Source organism: Macaca nemestrina, chromosome 2 (genome assembly GCF_043159975.1).
Source record: "Macaca nemestrina isolate mMacNem1 chromosome 2, mMacNem.hap1, whole genome shotgun sequence".
NCBI lineage: Eukaryota > Metazoa > Chordata > Mammalia > Primates > Cercopithecidae > Macaca > Macaca nemestrina.
The window spans coordinates 169,600,639-169,625,515 of NC_092126.1; the positions used below are offsets into that span (position 1 = coordinate 169,600,639).

Consider the following 24,877-nt stretch of genomic DNA (forward strand, 5'->3'; position numbering starts at 1 on the left):
CAAAATGATTTTCTAAATCATCTAAATGATTATTAAATATAATGACATACAAATGTATTATTAACATTATTATTATTGTCATAATTATTATTCTCTCTGACATATTATCTGTCTTCTGGGAAGTTTAAATTTTCTGCCTTTGGAAGACTATATCATAGTGGTTAAGAGAATTAGGATGTTTAGATCCAAATCCTGGGTCAGCCACTTGTTAGCTGTATGACTTTCAGACATTATACTAACCACTCTATGCTTTAATTTTCCTACTCATAAATTAAGGGTGGCAAAAAATAGTACCTGCCTTAGGGTTGTTGAAAAGATTAAAAGGAGCAACACATTAAAATGACTGGCTAAAAGTACATGCTCAATAAATGATGGTTGTTATCAATAGCAGTATTTAGACCTTGTTGATGCTGCTGCCTTCTTTTTCAGCCAGCAGAGGTCTCCATCATAGTCAAAAGAGAACTAGGTTCCCCATGACTGCACTGCAGTTGCCAAGTACATCCACTGTTGGCAGAGAAAACAGCCGAAGAATTACCACATTGCCTAAACAGAGGAGAAAAAAAAGAGAGAGATAACAGGAAATGGTTAGGATTCCACAGTAAAATGTAAGATGAATAAGTGACCATAAGTTAGGATTGTTTGTGTTCTACTCCTGACTTTCACTGATATTGCCCTTGGTTGCATCTCACTTTAGCTTGTTCTAAACCAGTTTTTTAAAAGATATATATGCACATATATCACAGAGAAGCAGTAAGAATGAATTGGCAAATATTTGTGAAGTTCTCTGAAAACAAGAAGTGCTGCTAAGTAAACATTTAACATTTCTTACAGTATTAAGCTTATTTCATCTTTATTGCCAGTTATACTCCATGCCTCAGTTTTGCTGCCTTTGTAATATGTTTCCTTTAACCTTCTTTTCCCAGACAGGCTTACACCTCCAAGTTCAATTATCCTGTCAATTGTGTTTTAAATTGTACTGATTTCCATTAACCAATTGTGGTATCAATTTGAAGATCTGTTCCTTCTTCTGAACTAATCATTTTTACACCCACCAGAATCTGGAAAGGCAATTAAACTGAGGAAGGTGAGAGTTATTCAAGAGAAATTAAAGCATAAAGGTAAAAACAGTGGAAAAACTAAGATTAAAAAGAGCACTGAGGAGAAAATACACATGTACTAAAAAGCACAGTACCAGAGCAGATAGAGACAAAGAGGAAAAGAGAGCGAGGTAGAAAACGGATCCTGCTTGTGCCTACTCCATCTCTCTTTCAGCACCAAGGACAGAACCTCTGAGCGGCTGACCCAAGCAATGCTCAGTTTAGGGTCCCTCCCAAATCCTCTACAGAAAACGGATACATTCGAAAGCAGCTATGAAACGTGCACTAAGGTCTAATAGAGAAGCTGGAAGAGCAGCACTCAAGTAATTTCACCTTAGAGGCAAAAAATGGGTGATTTCTTTCTGTTCATTTCATAGTTTCTGAGTCCTGAGAAAGGCAAAGTTTGCTTTGCTTGGGTATGTCTGCTGTCAGTAAATGGCTGCAGGAGCCGAAGTGGTAAACTCCTCGGTCTCCAGAAATCAGAAGAAAATTTTAGGGTAAGTAATTTTTCTTTTCGTTTCTAATTTAGTACATAGTATTTTCCTCAAGGTTATTTAATCAGCTTGGGGTTCTGTGGATCTCTAAAAATATGCATTAAAACTCAATACCCACTCTTATTTAAAAACCAAAGCCCTGAGGAAATGGTTTTCTTTTTCTTCTAAGTGGTTAGACAGCAGAAACCTTTTATATTCCTTTTTCTTCTATTTTTTTCCCCAAAATTGTACCTTGTGGACTCTAGAAGCTATATCAAGGAAGAATTAAAAGATAGAAAACAAAAAGCGGTTATTATTCTAGGATTTGTATGGAAGTTGATTGTATTCCTCTTAAGGATTTTACTTAATTGTAAGGGTCTGTTATTTTAAACTCCTCAATTCAGCACCCTGGCAATTCAGAGCTGAAGGTTTGGAGAGGCACTATTTTCAATGGTCTATTTAAAGTCAGGCTGTTTCCAAGTCAGAATCCAATTATTCCCAGCAGAGATATGTAGTACTTGAGATGATGATTGTGTATGTTTCCTTTGATGATGGTATATGATTTTTAGGGTATTGTTGTTATTTAATTGTGAGACTTCCATTGCTTGCTGTAGCTTACTGGGGCAACAGAAGTCATTGCAATTAGGTATTTGTTCCAGTTCATGCATTTAGTTTAATTGAATACCATCAAAATGCATGCATGTATAATAATGCAGCAATAGCAAAGTGAAACTTGGATTCTAAACTCATTGTGCATGACTGTTTCTCTTTATAGGTGAAGCCCTTTGCTTATTGATACTAAAGGGTTTGTAAAATATCTGTTCTTAGGTAAGAGTGAAGAACCACTGCTTGACATGGCATTGGGATCTCTTATAGTCAAGGAGAAGTAGAGACAAGATGAGAAAGATTCTTACTCAGGCACTCATTTATTTGTAGTTGAATATTTTCAAGGGTCTGTGTGGCTAGCAGTGAGCAAGGGTATTGAGCAAGGAAAATACTGATAGTATCCAAATGGGTGCCTAATATTTAAGCATCCATACAGAAGGCTGTTTATTATAGAATATGCATTAAAGCAAATACAGAACAGTTTCTACTCAATATCAGATTCAATTTCTAATGCATTGAAGTTGGTCGTCAATTAATATTTGCTTACTGATTTATTTTCTGAGTTCCCCATTTTATCTCTGATTAGAATGGTAAGATGCTCAGCCTTTAGAGGTTGTGATGGAAAGTGAGTATGCTCTGCTTTACTAGACAGGTTTAATGAGGGGGAAAAACCATTATCTTAGCTACTGGACCTCAGTAACCAGCAACAGTTTTTCTCTGTACATTTACCAACAATGTAAATGTGCCCAAATACATAAATATGCTATGTATTGCAATGCATTTGTGAATCTTTTTTAGGAAAATAGGCAGCAATTTGCAAGAAGAAAGTAGCATAGAAATGCTAAAGACTATCTCTAATAATAATAACAATGTGACTCCCACTGGTTCTATGAGCAGTGTGCACCTGCATTACTTCACCAAGCCTAGTCAGATGATGTGCATAAGATACTCTGAACAAGTGAGATTTTAAAATTAGTACCCATTTCACATTTGTCTGCCTCACCCCTAAAAGTGGCATACTTAAGTGGCATAGTTAAGAACATGAACTCTGGGATCACGAGGTCAGGAGATCAAGACCATCCTGGCTAACACCGTGAAACCCCGTCTCTACTAAAAATACAAAAAACTAGCCGGGCGAGGTGGCGGGCGCCTGTAGTCCCAGCTACTCCGGAGGCTGAGGCAGGAGAATGGCGTAAACCCGGGAGGCGGAGCTTGCAGTGAGCTGAGATGCGGCCACTGCACTCCAGCCCGGGCTACAGAGCAAGACTCCGTCTCAAAAAAAAAAAAAAAAAAAAAAAAAAAGAACATGAACTCTGGAATCAGACAAATCTTGGGTTGAATCAACTCCATCATTTACTGGTTTGTGTTCTCAGCAAGATATTTAACCTCTCTGTGACTCACCTTTTTTATCTAGAAAACTTGACATGATAATAGTGCTTACCTTCTTCATCAGGTTGCTGTGAGGTTGAATGATGATAATGCTTATAAACTTTAGCTATAATCATTAATTTTATCAGGCAATATAGCAAGTCCAAATTATAGCCCAGACCAGAAAAGCTCTGGAGACTGGTGTCAGGAGGCATCTGAGTAAAAGATTAGATGCGGCAACAGCCAGAGATCTGTGAAATGAGTGAAGATGTATCATGGAACCCTGTTACTGAAGTGTTTTGTTCTGGGTTGAGTAAAATCCACCTCAACTTGGGAATGAGTTTTGTGGGGTTTTTTCTTTGAGACAGGATCTTGCTCTGTCACCCAGGCTGGAGTGCAGTGGTACAATTATAGCTCACTGCAGCCTCTAACTCTTGGACTCAAGCAATCTTCCTGCCTCAGCTTTTCAAGTAGCTGGGAATACAAGCACATGGCATCACACGCAGCTAATTTTTCTTTTATTTTATTTTTGCAAAGATGGAGTCTCACTATTTTGCCCAGGCTGGTCTCAAACTCCCAGCCTCAAGTGATCCTCCCACCTCAGCCTCCCAAAGTGCTGGTATTACAGAAATGAGCCCCCAAGCAGAGCTGGGAATGATTAACATCAACTTCCATGCCCAGCAGAGACCCATTAGATAATTATGAGTTTGGGATTTAAGAATGCCTGAGATAAAGCTTGGTTCAAATCAGCCCCTTACACATTGTGTAATCTTGAGAAAGTAATTGATCTCTCAGTTTTTTAATCCATAAAAGAAATAGATCATTATCCACCTTTAGGGCTGCTGTAAGTATTAAAATGCATGTAAAGTACTCGTACTTGACACACAGTAGTAGCCTAGATGTAGTTGTCTTCATCTTCATTTGTTCTCTTACAGAAAGAGAACAAATAATTAAAACTCTGTAAGTCTTAATGAGGTACTAAGGAGGAACCCCACGAGTGTTTCAGGCGGACTGTTATTCAGCACTGAGGGACTGAACATCAGCAAAGCAGGACAAATGTCATAACTGATGGGGACCTAACCACTCTCTGTTCCCCTGCCTTTTTAAATAGGTTATGCACTCACTCTAAGAGATGCCAGAACAAACTATAAAGACCAAGATAAATCAATACTTTGTAAGGCATTTAAAAGCTCATTAAAATGTGTAAATAGTGTTATATGTAATGAATCTTAAAAGAATGAAGCCAGGAGTACTCTTCTATTTCTCTGCCTTCTCTATTATTTTACCTCCTACCCACTTTTAACTCCTAACACTGTTTGCTGAGGTCACCATGAACGTCATCATTTCCAAGTTCACTAGATACTCTACAATTGTAGATTATTTAACTCTTCATCTATTCCCACTTTCCTCTTAACAGTAAAAGCAACTATATTTCTGGTGCTATGTGCCAGACATTATGCTAGAGTGATGATTGTTAATGGGGAGAGCAATTTTGCCCCCCTCCCCTGGGATATTTGGCAACATCTAGAAGCATTTTTTATTGTCCCAACTTGTGGGGAGGGGTATGCTACTGGCATCTAGTGGGTATATGTAAAGGACGCTGTTAAACACCCCACACTGCACAGGACAACCTCCTCAACAAAGAATTATTCAGCCCAAATTGTCAGTAGTGCCAAACTTCATGTATAAAATTTCATTTAATCTTCATAATGACCTTATGGAGTGGATATGATTATCTCCATTTTGCTGATGAGGAAACCAGCCTATCATTGTAAATTACTTAGAGAGTGATTGAGTTAATGAATTCTCTAGGCTCTTTGCTTCTTCCTACCTGAGACCCGTTTCCTATCTGTTAGCATATCTAACAGAGGGAAAAGAAAGAAGAAAGCCCAGCTCACTTCTGTGTTATATAAGCAACTCTGGTTTGAAAAAAAAAAAAAAAAAATCTAAGCAGGGAGGAAGTTGAAACAATTAGTTGAGAGACAGAGTAATCTAGCATCTCACGCATCTTTGCTTTCATCTCCCACATCTACAACTCATCAGAAACTACCTGAACAATCACAGTTTAACCTAACTGCTGCTATAAAGGACCTAAAGATCAGATGTGGAAAAAATAAATTAGAAATCAGAAATCCATGCAACTGTGATTCCAACATCAGGCTCAGAATTGATTTTCAGAGTTGAGGGTTTCCCTTCGTATAATTAGCCACTGGCATTCAGCTATACTATTTTTAGGTAGCTGTCAAACCTCTTGGCAGAGTAAAAAGTCCAGCCAAAGGGTAACAAATGTCCTAAGGTTTTATGCCTCCCTCTTACTTGGCAGGTGAGAGGAAGCTAAGACATTATTCACCACTGCAGACCCCAGAAAAGAGGGATTCTGGCCACTGTGTTCCAAAGTGGCCCAGTTGTGAAAGGGAAGACATTTGGGCCTGAGCCTGCCTTAAAGTGGAAATATCCTTGAACAATCAGAAAGCATTGTATTTTTCCAAAAGCTCTTGGCAGCAGCGGTGCTATCTCCAGGGTAGCGGCTGCCCTCCTCTGAATAATGAGAAAATTATAACTATTATCAAGAATTATTATTATGTTTTAAAATACATTGAGTGCAAACAGTGTGCCAAGATAAAGGACAATTTTTTTAAACAATTCTCTAAATTCATTCCAAGTTTGTCACCCTTTCCCAATTATTTGTTCATTTTAACTCTTTCACATTTCAGGCTGAAACATTTCAAAGTGAGGTACAAAATGACAGCCATGATTAGGCCAGTCTCCTAATCAAGGGAGAGCTACAGATACCTAGCTTGAGGGCAAATTCTGGCCACCAAGCCAGCCTCTACTTTTGCCAGGGCCTGGAGAGAGAGTTCCCATAAAGGTCCATATGTACCATGTTTAAATATTTTAAAGTCATAACCAACAAACCATTGAGTAAAATGTTTCATCTTCCCACCTTGATGAATACACCTTCGTAACAACGTGGAAGGCCAAGTTTGAATTTAAGATTCCTGGACCCTTCAAAATTCCATACAAAATGTGACTATATAGGAGAAGCTGGGCCCCCACCCCTAACCTGCCTCAGGGACCCTGGACTCTTATCTCCCCACCTCAGGCTACATAGAATCTATTTGACTGAGCTCTAACTGAAAGCCACCACTTGGCCCCAGGAACCCTACACATTTATGTCATAGTCTCCCTCAGGGTGACAGATTTAGAATGAGGCCCATGATGTCCTGGAAACAGGCTCTGAGCAGTTGGGCAGAGAATTCCCTGAGTGTGGTCTAGACAGGGTTGGAAACTTAGTGGACCTTCTCCTTGGCACTGTGGGAGGTTACAACATCATCCTGTAGGGGCTAGAGGCATAACCAGTAGAGGGTGCCTTAGTCCTTTTGGGCTGCTATCACAAAATACCATAAACTGAGTAGCTTATAAACAACAGATATTTATTTTTCACAGTTCTGAAGGCTGGGAAGTCCAAGATCAAGGCACCAGAAGATTCAGTGTCTGGTGAGGGCCTGCTTTCTGGTTCACAAATGGCTGTCTTTTCACTGTGTCCTCCCATGGTAAAAGAGATTAGCTAGCTATCTGGGTCTCTTTTATAAAAGCACTAATCTTATACATGAGGGCTCTGTCCTCATAACCTAATCACGTCTCAAAGACCCCCACCTCCTAATACCATCATATTGGGTGTTAGGATTTCTACATATGAATTTAGGGAGACACAAACACTCAAACCATAGCAGAAGACCAGAGTAGGCTCCTCTATAGGAGGACTCAGCCTGGGGCAAGAGTCACTTTCGCTTGGGTTTCAGGGTTACACCCAAAGTCGCAGGCCTTATGTCTTCCCCTAGCCTTCAGAACTGTGAGAGAATAAATGTCTGCTCTTTATAAATTACCCAGACTCAGGTGTTCTGTAATAGCAACCCAAAATGGACTAAGATAGATGGGTTTCATTATTCCCACATTTTACATGGGAATAATCTGGAGCTCAGAGAGGTAAAGTAGTATGCATAAGGTCCCAGAGTTAGGAAGCAGTAGAGCTGGGTTTGTAATCCTGCAACAGCTTCCCGTCTCACTCAGAGTCCAAGCATGGTACTTTCAATAGCCCTGCACAATCTCTCTACCTCACACCCTCCTATTCTACTCCTGCCTCACTTGTCTTCAGCCTCACTGGCCTCCGTCCTATGCCTTCTATGTGCTAGCCCTTCCTGCTGGCACCTGCTGTTCTCACTGCTCAGACTGCTATCCCATCTGATATCTGCATGGTCTGCTTCTTGATCTTCTCCAGGTCTTGACTCAATTGCTGATTTCTCCATGAGGAGTTCCTGATTATACTCAGATACTCACTCACATACATACAATCTTCACCCATTACTTACCCCCCTCCTTGATTTGTCTCCAATATACATATCATTATCAAACACACCACATCTTTTATTTGTCTTGTTTATTATCTGTCTTCCCCTCTAGAATGGGAGCTTCAAAGGGGAGGAATTAGATTTTATCTGTTTTGTTCATTGCTGTATCTCCAACTCTCACAACAGTGCCTACTATATAGAAAATGCTCAATAAATATTTGTTGATGCAATAAATAAAAAAATGTAACTAAGCAACCAAGCTCCAAAGAGTCTGATTTTATTAATATTGTTTTCTGTCTCCTCACAGGAAGCCCCTTGGCATCACGTACCTCCCCCTGGGCTATGGCACCTCTGAGCCAGCTGAGTGGCCACCTGAACTACACCTGTGGGGTGGAGAACTCCACAGGTGCCAGCCAGGCCCGCCCACATGCCTACTATGCCCTCTCCTACTGCGCGCTCATCCTGGCCATCGTCTTCGGCAATGGCCTGGTGTGCATGGCTGTGCTGAAGGAGCGGGCCCTGCAGACTACCACCAACTACCTAGTAGTGAGCCTGGCTGTGGCAGACTTGCTGGTGGCCACCTTGGTGATGCCCTGGGTGGTATACCTGGAGGTGAGTAGACTTCAGGCACATGCTGTCTCTATGACTGTGCTTGTATTTGTCTTCCCTGAGTTCCGGCCTTCGGGGCTCAGAAGACTCCCCAAACAGTCAGGAACTGAGGAAGAAAGGAAAACTCTAATTCTCCCTTTAATGAGAGCGTTAAAGCTCTGGAAAACAGTCACCATCCCATCCTCCACCTGTGTCAGAACCAGGGCGCTGAGAATGATTCTGTTCGTGGGTCTCCAGTGTTCAGGTGACAGGATTTGAGTGATGGGACTCTTCCTAATATGGCCTAGAGTTAATTCTCTGTGCCAGACATGTCTCAATGACATGGTGGGCTGGGTGAGGCAGTCCAGAAGGCATCTTCACCAGTGCTCAATGTATATGAGGGTAAGGGTGTGCAGGAGGGATGTGAGGCCAGGAGGAAAAAAAGAATTATATATAAAAAAAAATTAGTGAATGTAGGGAAAGATAGAAAGAATGACCAGCAAACAGATCAGACTTCTTTCGATGGTTCAGTCCCTCTTTGCTGTTTCCTCCTGGGTACCAGCTCTTCATAGACTCTGCTACCAAAGGAACAGACAAAACCCTCAAATGTGTATTTTCCATGTGTCCATGAATAGTACAGAGCCTTTGCCAGACAGATAGTGCAGCAGATCCTGGTGAATTCTTTTGGGGAGAAACATTTATTAAATTTGAAAGTATTTTCAATTGGGAGTACAAAAGAGAGCCAGGAGGTGGTCAAGACAAAACACCCATTTGCTAACAAGGAAATCAGGATGACCATATCTGTTCAAGAAAACATGCAGTTACTTAAGATGTGATTTAAAAAAAAAAAAAAAAACCTGAGTATACTATTAATATTTCTCCTCTCTACTGTGTGTCATTTTAAAGAGGTATCCACTGAAGGATCGAAATGATGCTATGATTAAGAGAAATTAAGATTCATCAAATTAATATCTCAGTTAATATTGATAGCAAAAGTGACAGTTAATTAAGTGTGACATATCATGGGAGAGCAAAAACCTTGTACATAGACTGCCTATGCTAATACCTTTGTTAAAGAATGGCTGGGAACTAAAATTAGACTTATTATCTCAAGGGGGAGATGTGAAGAAAGAAAAAAAGAAAATAGAGAAATAAAAAGAAAAGAAGAAAAACAACTAGGCTGGGTAGATCTAAAGGCTAAGGGAATTCTTCAGGAAAAAATATGTATTTACTCTTTCCAGTTAGGATAATCCTAGTGGGAAGGGTGAAGGGTCTTATAATTATCTTGATTTTTCTGTCAACCCAATTAGTCTGAGTCAACCTTGAAGTCAGAGACTAGATCTTTATTCTTCATTTCCTGTAGCCTAAACATACTACCTGGCACACAATACATGCTAACTATTATAACATTTGGTATATGCATGATGAAATGAATCTTCTCTGTAATGTATGCATTATATGGGCTGTTCCTGTTAATACCATCTGCCTCCCTATCTATTGTTACAGTCAGACTTTTTGGTGAGAGGACGTTTGGGGATGAGCTATTTGTTATTTGACATCCAACAATAATGAGCCTGAAAAAAAATTCAAAGCATGTGACATTTCTGTTCAAGAATGAGGCACTTAAGTTGCAACCAGCCAATATGAATTGGTCAATGACTCATAGCACTGCCATCATCCTCCTAAAATGTTTTTGTGCATTTCTATATGTTCCAAGGATTCTTAAGTCCTCCAGAAGGATGAATGTCAGAAAGAAACATAGGCAGTGGACCTTCACTCTAATGAGCATTTTTATTCCCTCTAAGATAAAACCAGGCGTTTGGTGTCTGTGACAAAGCCACTCAGGGGCATTTGTTGGCTACGTATTTGTGATTATTTATAGGACTCTGGTTGGACCATACTGGAAACCGTCTGTATATACTGGTTTAGGAGACGGACATCATGACTTTTCCACACTAGAAATCCATGGCATCCCCTTCCAGCCACACCTTCTGATATAGTGGTGCTCCTATCCTACTGCTGAGCATAGAGGGGCAGCTGAGACTACAGAAAATGACAGGAAATCTTAAAGAAATCACTGTAGTAGTACCTATAGGTTTTCTTCCGTGAGAACAGCTCTGGTGGAGTTCTTGGTTTCTCCCCACAAAAACCATAATACTTTGCCCTCTGTCCAACAGGTTATTTCATGTAGGTATTCAGTGATCAAGATCATAATTTTTACATTTGATCTTAACCAAAAGGCTGAGAAGCAATAAGAGCATGATTTTTAAAATCTACATGCACATCAGGAAGATTTGGGGGAGCAGAGACATCTCCTTACTGGCTTTAGGGCCTCTTTTTGGTCTTACCAACTTGCTTCAAGGCACTGACTGGGTCTTGAAGCAAGTTGGTAAGACCAAAAAGAGGCCCTAAAGCCAGTGAAGAATACAGAGGACCAAGTCTCTCTATCTTACATCAGTCTACACTTTTCTTAATCTCAAATGTTTTCCTGTCTTTCCTTAGAGGCAGATGAGGCAACTTAATGAAAGAAAAGAGCACTTTGAGCCCTTAAAATATGGGCTATGGATATATAAATCCATGTGCCTCAAGAAGCAGCAAAGTGTTATTCTCACTAACTTGTCCTAATGATAGTGCAGTTTGAGTAGCTACTCTAGTAATTACTAAATTTTACCTAAGAGCTCCCTTTGGAAAAGAAAAGGGTGCAATGTTGATCACCGAGACTGCTATAGGCTTGAGGGCCCCCAGGAAGATAAGATATACATGAGGAGAACACCATTTTGGGATCCAAAGATTCACCAAATTCATAGCCTCATGTGCTTTGATTTGAACACATCCACCTTCTTCAAAGGAAAATTGGCTCATTTTGCCAGACAACAGTATTTATGACGTAGGAATGTTTTGGCTGTAAATATTGGAAATCTTGATTAGTTGTGACTTAATTACATTTAATGTTTTTCAAATAACCAGAATTCTGGAGGAAAAGAATTGTTGTGTTGGTTCAGCTGCCCCATGGTGTCATCACAGACCAGACATTTCCATCCTTCCTCTTCGCCATCCTTGGCAAGCTGGCCTAGTTCTGTATGTTGCCATAGCCCCCTAGCACCATGGCAGTATTCAAAAATAGGATGGATAGGGACAGCAGTAAATGAGAGAGAGAGAGAGAGAGCACTTTTCCTGTAGTAGCTTGAAGTATGTTTCTAAGAGATTTCACATAAGCTTAATTGGCCAGAACTTAGTCATGAGGCCACCTTTAGCTGCAAAGGAAGCTAAAAAAGAAAAAATGAAAATGTGTGTTTTATTTTAAAAAGATGTAGGGGTGGGGAATTGCTCTGAGGTAGGCAATAAAGTATCACATTGCCTTTATTGGAATTCACTGGGATGAATGTCATTTCAACACAGTGTCATGCTGCAAGAAAAAGACTCAGAACTGGGAGTCAGAAGACATGGATTTCAGTGCATAACATGGAGGTGACAACAACATTTTCCACCTTGAGCTGATGTTAGACACAGCTGTCATCAACTGATAGAGTATTTTGATAACCAAAACTTTTGATCCATAAATATCTCACTTAAGACACTTTTAATTATAAGTTTAAAAAAACTTAACTCCAATTGGCTTAAATGAAAAAACAGAATGCATTGACTGTCATACCAGGAACTTTATAAAGTCCTCTGGGAGGGTGGGCTGCAGGCACAGTTCCATCAGGGCACCAGCTCCATTTCCCTACAATTCTCTCAGCTCTGCCTTTTCCCATATACTGACCTTACCTGCAGGCAACAGGACAAGCTATAGGCCTCACATGTCCACACCACACCATTCACGGCAAGAGAGAAAATCCTTTTCTTAGAATTTCTAGTAGAGGTATCAAGATGTGCTCTGATTGGACTGGTTTGTGGCACATGATTTCCAAATTGAAAAATTGATTTAACACAGGTTATGTGTTTCTTCCTTGGACACTGCCCAGGGATCTCACAGATTCCCAGTGGAATCTAGGGCCTATTTATTGGAAAGATGGAAGAGGATAGTCTGTAAGTGGGAACCACAGTCAGCTTTCATTGGTATCATTCTCATCTTTAAGACACAGAGGAGCCTTCACTTGGGTATACATAAGGGGGCTCACAGGGACCAGTCACTGACGTTCTTCAGTATTCTCTGTCCTCAAGCCTGGCAGAGAAGTTCAGGACAAAAACCAAGCAGGTGACCTCACAGATTATATTTCAGAGGACTCCTGGCTTGGCTATCTGTTTAAATCAGTTTGCAACATTTTCTCAACTTTTCTGAGGCATCCCAAATAGTTCTATCTCAGATTTCCTCTCAAGATTTTAATTTCCTGCTTTACCGTCTGCACTCCGGAGCTTCCTCTCCAAGCACAAACATCTTATTTTGTTCCACTCAGTGAAGCACCTTATGTGATGTTTAAAGCACTTTTATCAGGATAGAAAGGCAGTACAAGCAGCCAGGGGAACATTTGGAATACTAAACTCAGACTACTTGGGTCCCAGTATAGACAGGAGGAATAACTTGAGGATTAAGAAAGGTAGTCAAGCAAGATAGAACAGGATGAGTTCAGGCAAGGAAACGCACCACAGAAAAAGCAATCGAGGTCGGATGGTGATGAAAGGAAAGAAGAGCAAAATTTTAGGAAGGGAGGAATCTTTGAGTTTGTAATGATATTGATTATTAAAAATAAAGAAGTGAGTTTTTTTAAAGGAAAGTTTTACCACAGCTCAAAAAACCCCAAGTGATAGCAATTTAAGACCTCCCTACTGGAAAACAAAAACAGGAGATTCTCACGATCTCTTCACCAAACTCTGGATTTTGATAAAAAGTCATAGAATAGTAAAGCTGGAAAGGCTTGGAGATTATTTTTGCCATCATTTCCACAGTGTGATCCAACCACAAGAAATTCCTGGCCATATTCTAATGATATCGTATCTCTGAGGATGAGTCTTGGAGTCTCATATTGAAATGAGCTCCTCCATACTTCTAATGCACCTAAACTTTGAGCAGTCTGAGCTAAACTTTCGTTAGGAGGTGTATTAGTCCATTTTGTGGAGCTACAACAGAATACATGAGGCTGTGTAATTTACAAAGAACAGATTTATTTCTTACAGTTCTGGAGGCTTGGAAGTCTAAGATCAAGAGACCTCCATCTGGGAAAGGCTTTCATGCTATCATCCCATGGTGGAAGGTGGGAGGGCAGAAGAGAGGCAAAAGGGGACCGAACTTGTCCTTTTATAAGGAAGCCACTCCCACAACAACATTAATCCATTCATGAGGGCAGAGTCCTCAAGGCTAATCACCTCTCATTAGGCCCCATCTCCCAACACTGTTGCATTGGGGATTGAGTTTCCAACACATGCATTTTGGGGGACACACTTAATTTATAGCATAAGAGAAAGAGAGACTGCTTGTTAAAAATACAAACTGTTGGCCGGGTGTGGTGGCTCACACCTGTAATCCCCACACTTTGGGAGGCTGAGGCGGGTGGACCACCTGAAGTCAGGAGTTCGAGAACAGCCTGGCCAACATGGTAAAACCCCGTCTCTACTAAAAATACAAAAATTAGCTGGGCATAATGGCAGGTACATGTAATCCCAGCTACTTGGGAGGCTGAGGCAGAAGAATTGCTTGAACCCGGGAGGGTGAGCCGAGATCATGCCACTGCACTCCAGCCTGGGTGACAAAGCAAGACTCTGTCTCAAAAAAAAAAAAAAAAAAAAATAGAAACTGTTGGGTCTACCTCAGGTCTACCAAACCAGCATTTCCAGGGCAGCCCCGGAAGTCTAGAGTAATTATAATGAGCCCCAAGCCCAACTCCCACCTTACATGACTTGTGCAACCAGCTAGACATCTGCTATGACATTTGGGAACCAATAAGCTACAAACCCCCCATTTCACAGATGGAGAAATTAAGATGCAGAGAAGTGAAAAATCCTTATTTATTATTCTGTTTTGCCCCACAGCAACCCTCCCACCAAGAAATACTCCAAATGTGGCAAGCAAAATGGACTGAAGAGGCTAATTAGAGAAGTACTTCTACTTTTGCCTCTTAGATATTTCCAAATAACTAAAAATTCATCCCTTTAGAGTTGGAGTTCTTAATCTGGGGAGTCCATCAACTTGGATGTAAAAAAACTACTCACTTATTTTCCCTGAGATGAAATTTAGAATTTCCTTTAATTCCAAATGTAGCTATCAACCTACAGCAGAAGAAATCTTTAGTGTGACCAGTAGAAATCACAGATTTTTTTTCTCAATTTTTTTAACTTTTTTTTTTCCTTTTGAGATGGAGTCTCACTCTGTTGCCCAGGCTGGAGTGCAGTGGTGTAATCTCAGCTCACTGCAACCTCCACCTCCCGGGTTCAAGTGATTCTCCTGCCTCAGCCTCCCAAATTTTGTTTAACTTTTTAACACTCCTTCCTGCACATTGATGATATTTATATTTTCAAACCACATTATGATTGTTGCAGACATCTTGAAACATCACTTATACTCATCATTACTAAGAAATTATACAAATGTTGGACCTGCCACTAGATCTTGTTATTTAATGAATTATTAAAGGAACACATATATTTTAAACACTTTGATAACTATATTTCAATAAAATTGATATCCTTTATGAACCACTGTATTTATTTCATGCTTTAAAAACATTCTTCTGGCCAAGCGTGGTGGCTTATGCCTGTAATCTCAGCACTTTAGGAGGCCAAGGTGGGTGGATCACCTGAGGTCAGGAGTTCGACACCAGCCTGGCCAACATGGTGAAACCCCGTCTCTACTAAAAATACAAAAATTAGTTGGGTCTGGTGGCATGAGCCTATAATCCCAGCTACTTAGGAGGCTGAGGCAGGAGAATCGCTTGAACCCGGGAGGTGGAGGTTGCAGTGAGCCGAGATTGTAGTACTGCACTCCAGCCGGGCGACAGAGTGAGACTCCGTCTCAAAACAAAAAGCATTATTCTGAGAAGGGGATCATGAAGCTAACAAAATCCACAGGATAAAGAATGCTTAAGAAACTCTGCTTTAGGAACAACCATTTCTGAGGATCATTTTATGCTCCCCTTAACCCCAGACCAGTGTCTCCCAAATCAAGACAATAAGAATCACTTGAGGGACTTATTACTCTGAGTGAGGCCTAAGAATCATTTTGTTTAACAGGAGCATCTGGAGGTTTAAGAAATGCTGCCTTATAATCAGTAAATTTGGGAAATGCTGCCCTAGGCTGTGTCTTTTGAAATCAATAGACAAGTTCAGTACCTGAGGACACTTTCCTGCTTACTCAACTTCTGTGTTGCCACAGGAAGTTAGTTACATTCATTAGCAAGTAAGAGTAACACCACCTGGTTTCTGTATAATTCTGAAGTGAGTTATTCATTAGAATGCAGGAGAAAGAATCGTGTCTCTAAAAAGCCTCAATCAATCTGATTTTTTTTTCACTTTTTTTTTTTTTTTTTTTTTTTTTGAGACTGAGTCTTGCTCTATCACCCAGGCTGGAGTGCAGTAGCATGATCTCGGCTCACTGCAACCTCCGCCTCCCAGGTTCAAGCAATTCTCATGCCTCAGCTTCCCAAGTAGGTAGGATAACAGGTGCCCACCACCACACCCAGCTAATTTTTGTATTTTTGGTAGGGACGGGGGTTTCACCGTGTTGCCCAGGCTGGTGTCGAACTCTTGACCTCAAGTGATCCACCCACCTCTACCTCCCAAAGGGCTGGGATTACAGGCATGAGCCACCATGCCCGGCCTTTTTTCACTTTTATCTGTTTTAATTTCAAAAATCATTTTGCCTTTCATAATCCTCCAACACTTCGTACCTATCTCACCTTCGGTGCCTATCACATTGCCTCATAGCTGTTTTTTAAGTACCTATCTCCTGGGCCCTCAGTTCACCCATACCCATTCACACATTACTTCTGGTAATAGGCACACATTGTATTCTGAGATCCTGGGAACAAAAACAGGTTTGTTTCAATACATCCGTCCAAGCAAAGTATCAGACACATCATGGGCACTCATTAGACCATGGCTATAGGGATAATGGATGGACACACACGAACTCCTCTACCTCCTATGATACTAGAATGGAGTTAAATTGTACACATGTCAGAAGTGCAAGCCACTAACCTTCGGAGGCAGGAAGAGTAATGGTTAATATAAAGGGGTTGAAATTCTAGCTCCTTTTACAAGCTATGTGTCGTTAGGTAAATTACTCAACCATTCCAGGTCTCCATTTCTTTATCTATAAGTTAGAAATCACATTTACCTCTTCAGGTTGTGATGAGAAAATGTGTGAGAGTTACTAGCATATTCTTGGCACCTAGATGCACTTTATTGATCCCTTACTATTAGTTGCTTGATGTGGAGGATGCCAATAGAAAAAAAAAAAATCATTACAAGTCCCACCAATTAGAGACTAATTTTAATGTGTAAGCTCCAGGGAAGGCTAAGTGATGGCACCTTAGTGGGAATTATTTTAATCAGCTAATCAGATTGTTTTCTTCTTGACTCTTAGCTGAAATCAAGGCGGGAATGAGAATTTTGATGGCAGAATCAGAAGATGGGAAAAGAAGATAGCCAGAATGGGATGACGGGCCAGTGGGGGCCTGGAAGCCAGAGAACAGCTTGGGGGCTTTGGCCTTTGGGGGCTAAGCAGGAGGGGTATTAAAGAAAACTGTCTGTGTACTTTCACCAGCCCCAAAGGCAGCACGTACTACTGTCTCTTGCACTATTCTTTGAACCCTGGGATAGAGGCAATCAGGAGAGTGTCTCTTTCCCTAGAAAGGAGATGATATGGTCTGCCACACAAAAATCCCTGAGGAGTACCTGGTTTTCTTCTTTCCCCTGGTATCTACCTGCTTCCAACAGGTATCATCCTTCCAAAGGTATCATCCCTTTTCCAACAACTACCCCTCCTCGCCTAATACTTCCCTGTAGCAGGGTGGGTAACAACCTACATTCCAATGCTCTGTCTGCCTGTACTAGCCCTGTGACCTTGGACAAAGTGCTTATTCTTTCTAAGCTTTTAGGTTCTTCCTCTGCAATGAAGATAATAATCCTCTGTCATAGAATTATAATCAGCAATAGAAGTCATGTATGTAAAGTGCTTTGCAGAACACCAGGCACTTAGTAAGCATTCACTAAATGTTAGCTGTTATTATGACAGATTATGTCAGAGGCCATTTATTATTTCAGAATGTATTTTCATGGTTGGGCCCTGCCCTGGGAGTGGGGATGCAGCAGTGAACAAGCAAATCTTCCTGCTCCTCTTGGTGTTGGTTAAGTAACAATAACTCCATCTCTTATCAAGTAAATGTATAACTTGTCTTCAAAAATCTCTAAGAACACATATAATAAAAACAAATTCAGTTTTCAAAGTCTGAAGTTTCAAAGTTATAGAAATTCGTGGAACGGGTCATGTGGATTGGTAACACATGTACAGTGAATTCTCAATAAATGTTAATTCCTATTAACAAGATTAGGATATCATGATGATCTCTAGTATTTTATTGAAGAATGCCTTACTTCTCCAGTTATCTTGTAAATTCTTTAAGGATAGACTCTGTAGTACATTTTGTAAAACCTCTCAACACACATGACATACACTCCTACAAAGCAAGTACTAAGAGCTTCACAAGTATTTGCTTTATAAGTGCATGAATGAATGAATGAATGAATATCCAGCAAACACTGAAGTTTGCTGTTATCCTAATTATCCTTTCTCACCTACCCTAGCCCGAAACACACATAAACAAACATGTGTTCACAGTTATGCCAAAAAGGGTTTTTAAAAACCTTAACTGCAGAGTAGATATAATGTTGAAATAAAATTTAGCATACAAAATCAGCTTTTGCAAGAAGCTTTTACAGTATGCAACTGTCCTATATAATGAACAAAAACATCTTTTATTCTCCTGGTTCCCCTAAATCATTGTGTTATTATGACTCTTTAGATCAGAATTCTTACCTCTCAATCTTTTAAAAGCTTTTTATTCTCAGGATTCCTATAAATTCATATTCAACCTTTATTTATATAGAGCCAATTGGTCAAACTAAAAGAAAGAGAGTAAATCCAAAACCAAATGAAAAATATGATGATTTCTTCACTAGTTTTAACTTTTCATTCTTGCTTTTAAACAAAAAATCATTAGTCAGGGTTTCTCAAAACAGTCTGGAGATGACCAAACATAGGAATAAAATGAGATGCAAAAAAAGAAATAAATCCAAGGGGAAGAAGTTATTAGGGACGAGGAAGGATAGACGGCCTTTTAGGACCTTGTTTTATTGGGATAAAACAGAAATGAACAGTAAAGTGACCTGGTCATATAAGGAGATCCTTGAATAGAGAATCCAGATGAAGGAATAGCGCTATCTTTATGCACAGTCATTTGGTCAGTATCTGTTTTCTTGTTGAGAAGGCTACTGTACCATTTTTCACTTTCTTGCTCTTAAATGGCCATTGGGCCTATTCAGGAGGGGTATTGTGAATACTTAGCTACAGCCAGAGTCACAAAGCCTGGCAGGTTTCTCCCTGAGAACTAGGGTCCCCAAGAATGACAGCCCACCCCCCCAGGCAAGAAGCTGGTAACTGCACAAAGCCTTGCGGTCCATTGGTGGCCTTTGGTGGACATTTTAAAGGTGACAATCTCCCTGACACATCTTCCTGATTCAATTAGGCTATGCAAAAGTTTTAAAAATAAATAGAAATATACTAGAATATAAATGATGTTACCTAAATTCCTGACTGTAAGCATACTCAGAGGATGGTATGGAGCTTGAAACACATGTATAGATAGATGCATGAGGTTGAAACCATCCTCATGAATTCTGAGTAGTAAACAGAATCCAGCCCTTTTCCCCACCTTTTGGTTTTTGGGATGCGGATGGGGAGGGAGAGTGTTGAAGGCAGTCACATTGGCACAGACTTATTTTATATAGATTCCCATAGATGTTGTTTCAGAATGTTTCCAAGCTTTATAACCTGAAGCCAGATATATTTTTACTTTGGAGGTAAATTTTATGAAAAATGTGTTCTTAACTTATTTCTTGAGTACATGATGAGCTCTCTACTGGGTGAAGGACTTCAGAGACACAGTTTTGGCACAATGTATGCATCGGGCAGTCACCGAAGTTCTTTTACCACCAGCTGAGCATCTATGAGTAAGTTATCACTTAACCACAAGGAGCATTAGTTGCCTCCTGAGTTTGAACTTCAACAGTGATTCTCAAACCTTGGTATGTACAGGAGTGTTTATTTAAAAATGAAGGTTTTAGCTGGGGTTGGTGGTGCACACCTGTATTCCCAACTACTCGGGAGGCTGAGGCAGGAGAATCGCTTGAACCCGGGAGCCAGAGGTTGCGGTGAGCCGAGATCGAGCCATTGCACTCCAGCCTGGGCAGCAAGAGCAAAACTCCCTCTCAAAAAATAAAATGAATGTAAAAAAACAAAAATGAAGATTTACGGACCACAGAGCCAAAGATTCTGACTCAGTAGGTATAGGAAGGATTCAGAAATCTACATCTTTAATAACACCCCACTGTGGACCACACTTTGAGAATCACTGTACTAATTGACTTGGAAGATCACTTCCAGCATTAGCATTCTAACATTCTGTGAATGTGTCCTTTCTTTAGGCAACCAATCTTGGATAGCCTGGCACTCCCTCGATGTTCGTCTGCCCTGTAGGAACAATGGTACACAGGGAGCAGGAGAACCAACATCTACACTAGGCAGCATAGGAAAGACAATAGGGCTAACTAGGTTGTTGCTCCTTCACTGGGGTAAACACTAACATCCTTGTCTCTGATACCCAGGTGACAGGTGGAGTCTGGAATTTCAGCCGCGTTTGCTGCGATGTTTTTGTCACCCTGGATGTCATGATGTGTTCAGCCAGCATCCTGAACCTCTGTGCCATCAGCATAGACAGGTAGGGCTGCAATTCCCCTTCCAGGTGGCCCAAAAGCTGGGGAAGTGGGGAGAGACAGATTTTGCACTTGAGGGTACTGGGGTCACCTCCAAGTAGAACTTGACACTGGAACATTTTCTTTCCTCTCTTTTTCTTTTAAAGTATGGTTTGCCGGTGAGAAGAAACCCCTGCGACAGGAGGGAAATAATGACCCTATAAGCTTTCCTGGCCTTTCTCCTCCTCCGGCTCCCTGAACAGGATTCTGGTTTTGCTTTTCCACCATCCTTTGGGGGCTTTTTGGCTTCCTAATAGGAAGGAAAGCGGGAGGGGGAGAAGAAGGAAAGGTGAGCCGACTGGGGTTGGTAGGAAATTCTGTAGTTGTTTTGTTTGGTTGGAGGTGAGAGATGGAGAGAAGGTGGGAGAGAGAAAGAGAAAGAAAGAGGGGCAGGTGTAGGGATAATTTTTGAGGGGGAGAGAGGAGAGAAGTGGGGGAGAAAGGCAACTTTAGAAAGCATGGCTGTGATCTATGTTTCTCTCATAGAGCTTAGAGAAGCAAGTAAAGAATAGTATGTTTTCTAATTACATTTTGGTTGCTGGGGTAAATTGCTGTGATTTTGACTCCTCTCTGTGTGTTCTGCCTGAGTAGCATTGCTTTCTATCCCTGAGAGCACCTGGACTCACCACCCTTGCTCTGGGTCCCTCTGTTTCTCCCTTCCGCCCTCTCCTTTTGTCTTCCTCTCTTCTTTCCCCTTTCCTCTGCCTGAGCCTTAGATTTACCTGGCTCCCCCTCCCCGCACTCCCTCCCAACATCACCAGCCTCACTGAGAGCCCTGGGGTAAAGGAGGTCACTTTCAAGCCTATGGCCCTTGATGCCAGTCAAAAGCCGCCTCCCTTTCCTTCTCTGAGTTCTCTCTCTCCCACTTCCCCTTCCACCTCTTCTCCTTCTCCCAGTAATATCATCCATCCACCTCATAACTCCAACAGGTGACCCCAGATAAGATCTGCCATTCATTGAGAATTTATCACATTGTGCTAAGCTTTGACACACATTAGTTCATTTCATCTTCACAATTCTTAGGTATGGTTATTATCTTATGTATTATCTTAGGTACTGTTATTTTATGGTATAAACATTGGCTACCTTCAAACAGGGACCACTGAATTCAGCTGAATACTCTTTGTTCAAGACTTTGTAATGGGCACAGCAGGGAATGTCACAGGTGATCGGTCTTGTAGAAGAGTTTGAGGTGATGATAATGAAGCAAACCAGCTGCAGTCCTCTACTGCTGTAAATAATGTATTCCTGAAAATGTGCACTAAATGTCTAGAAATTATACAAAAGACTTAGATATTAGAGCTAAAAATATTGTAAAATCCCCAACTCTTCACTTTTTAAAACAGCTTTATGCAAATATAACTCACATACCACACAATTCATCCACTCAAAGTGTGTAATTCGATGTTATATTGTTATGTTTATAGATTTATGCAATCATATTCCTATAATTTTTTTTTCAGAGATGAGGTCTTGCTATGTTGTCCAGGCTGGTCTCAAACTCCTGGACTCAAGCGATCCTCCCACCTTAGCCTCCCAAGTAGCCAGGATTACTGGCACACACTACTGCACCTGGACCCCTCTTTTTATTTTTATTTTATTTTATTTTATTTTATTTTTTGAGATAGAGTTTCACTTTTGTTCCCCAGGCTGGAGTGCAGTGGTGCGATCTCAGCTCACTGCAACCTCCACCTCCCGGGTCCAAGTGATTCTTCTGCCTCAGCCTCCCAAATAGCTGGGATTACAGGCATGCGCCACCATGCCTGGCTAATTTTGTATTTTTAGTAGAGATGGGGTTTCTCCATGTTGGTCAGGCTGGTCTCGAACTCCCGACCTCAGGTGATCCGCCCACCTCAAACTCCCAAAGTGCTGGGATTACAGGTGTGAGCCACTGTGCCTGGCCTACCCCTCTATTTTTAAACACACTCTTTAATGGTATTATTTTCAGCATTGTGGACATGTTCTTTAGCTTTCCTCTTGGTTGGCTAGCCAACCAAGTCATATAAATAAAAAATAATCCAGTTAGCTGATTGGTTTGCAGGATCACCAGAGGAAAGGGTGTTCATATTCATTTTTTCATTATTTTTCAAAATTCCCATTTCAGCATGTAAAAGGAAATGTGAGGCTGTTGCTATAGAGGGCACAACACTGGGCCAATTGAGGGGGCCTGTGCTATGACCTCTAGAAAAGGCAGGCTGGAGATGCCACAACATAGTGACAGAGAAAGCATTATGAAGGTTCCAGGATGACTGAATCAGACTGTGGGAATGTGAAAGGGCTTTATGGAAAAGAGGATCATGCTTTGGAGCATGAGAAGGATATGGGGCAACCTGGGAAGAGATGAAATTGAAAAGGGGGATTGAGGCCTGGTGTGGTGGCTTACTCCTATAATCCCAGCAATTTGGGAGGCCGAAGCAGACGGCTCATTTGAGGTCAGGAGTTCGAGACCAGCCTGGTCAACATGGTGAAAACCCATCTCTACTAAAAATGCAAAAATTAGCCGGACATGGTAGTAGGTGTCTGTAATTCCAGCTACTCAGGAGGCAGAGGCTGGAGAATCGCTTGAACCTAGGAGGTGGAGTTTGCAGTGAGCTGAGACTGTACCACCACACTCCAGCCTGGGCAACAGAGTGAGACTCTGACTCAAAACAACAAGAAAGAAAAGGAAGGAAGGAAGGAAGGAAGGAAGGAAGGAAAGAAGGAAGGGAGGAAGGGAGGAAGGGAGGAAGGGAGGAAGGGAGGAAGGAAGGAAGGAAGGAAGGAAGGAAGGAAGGAAGGAAGGGAGAAAGGGAGGAAGGGAGGAAGGGAGGGAGGGAGGGAGGGAGGAAGGGAGGGAGGGAGGGAGGGAGGGAAAGAAAGAAAGAAAGAAAGGGAAAGAAAGAAAGAGAAAGAGAGAAAGGAAGGAAGGAGAAAGAGAGAGAGAAAGAGGAGAAAGAAAGAAAAGAAAGAGAGAGAGAGAAAGAAGGAAAGAAAGAAAGAGGAGAAGGAAAGAAAAGAAAAGAAGGAAGGAAGGAAAGAAAGAGAAAGAAAGAAAGAAAGAAAGAAAGAAAGAAAGAAAGAAAGAAAGAAAGAAAGAAAGAAAGAAGGAAAGAAAGTCAAGCAAGTCATATTGTGGAAAACATTGAATGCCAGGCAGTGGAGGTAATTCTAACTTTTATGCAATAGGCCAAGGAGGCACTGAGGAATTTTGAGTGGGGGAATGGCCACTGGGGCTTTAATTCTGGGGGAATAATTTTGATAGTGCTATGAAGGACCAGTTAGAAAGTGCAGCAGAACTTCAGGTAAGGGATCATAGGATCCTAAAATAAGTAGGAGGCAACAAGAAAGGAAAAGTAGGGGAAATTGTGGGGAAAAAAAAAAAGGCAAAAGTAGGGTCTATAAACAAGAACCTCTTGAATATGAAAGATTAGGAAGAGAAAGGAGTCAAACAAAACACAAGATTCCAGGAGAAAGATGCTGTCAAGAAGAGATCACCATGTCAAGATGCTTTGACGCTTTAATGGTTTAATTTTTAACATCTGGCACAATAGGAACAAGTGGACTAGCCAGGAAGTAATGTGATCTGGAACTCAGGGGAGAAAGCAGGGAAGTAGTTGGAGATTTAGGGAGGTTAGCACAAAGCTTAAGATTATTAACTTGGAGTCAAATAAACATGAATTCTAATCCTGGCATGGCCCCCTACTAGTGGTGTGGCTTTGGCAAATTCCTTAAATACTCTAAGAAGTTGGAAATTGAAGATAATAACAGCACCAAAGAATTGTGAAGATGAAATGAGTTAATGTGTGTCAAAGCTTAGCACAATGTGATAAATTCTCAATAAATGGCAGATCTTCTTTGGGGTCACCTGTTGGAGCTATGAGGTGGATGGATGATATTATTGGGAGAAGGAGAAGAGGCAGAAGGGGAAGTGGGAGAGAGAGAACTCAGAGGAGGAAAGGGAGGAGGCTTTTGACTTTCGGGAGGAGGCTTTCAGAAAGGACATGAGAGAACGGGAGAGGGTTCGCTTTGTGAGGAGGGAGAACTGTGTAAAGAGAGTCCCCTCAGCCCTCCTAGTTCCTGAGCCTCCTCTCTTCCCTCTTGAGAACGTGCCTATACTCTCCATCCACACATATTCACACGCACTTAGGGCTGTGGGTGACGTTGTGCAGGTTGTGCCCTGCACAAGGGTGTAGGAATGAAATTCAGCCATCACTCCCTTTTCCAAGCCTAGAGTTGGCCAGAAGAGGGTGCCTTTCTACAATTTGCCAGCCAGGAGAGGGTGCCTTTCTCTAATTTGCACAAGAGCACCATTTTGCTGGCAGAAGCCATGCTTAACGCACACTTCTAGTTCTTACCACTTAAAACGCAACCAACAAGAGTAACTTTGAGTTGGCATCTGTCCCATATAGGAAAACTCTGAGAATACACAACACCTACCTACCTGAAGGAACCA

General features: G+C 41.2%; 1 protein-coding gene across 2 annotated transcripts in view; it reads left to right on the forward strand.

Annotated features, from left to right (window-relative positions):
- The first annotated feature begins 1,202 nt into the window (after positions 1-1,202).
- The window catches only part of LOC105470374 (dopamine receptor D3), a 51,842-nt gene continuing 28,167 nt past the window's right edge, over positions 1,203-24,877 (forward strand). Inside the window, exons 1-3 of one of the 2 annotated variants that reach the window (XM_011722278.2) lie at positions 1,203-1,594; positions 8,201-8,505; positions 20,299-20,411. In XM_011722278.2, coding sequence (XP_011720580.2) covers positions 8,236-8,505; positions 20,299-20,411 — 383 coding nt within the window. In that variant the 5' untranslated portion in view covers positions 1,203-1,594; positions 8,201-8,235. The remainder of the gene's footprint in view (positions 1,595-8,200; positions 8,506-20,298; positions 20,412-24,877) is intronic. The other variant, XM_071092393.1, reaches the window with a different exon arrangement.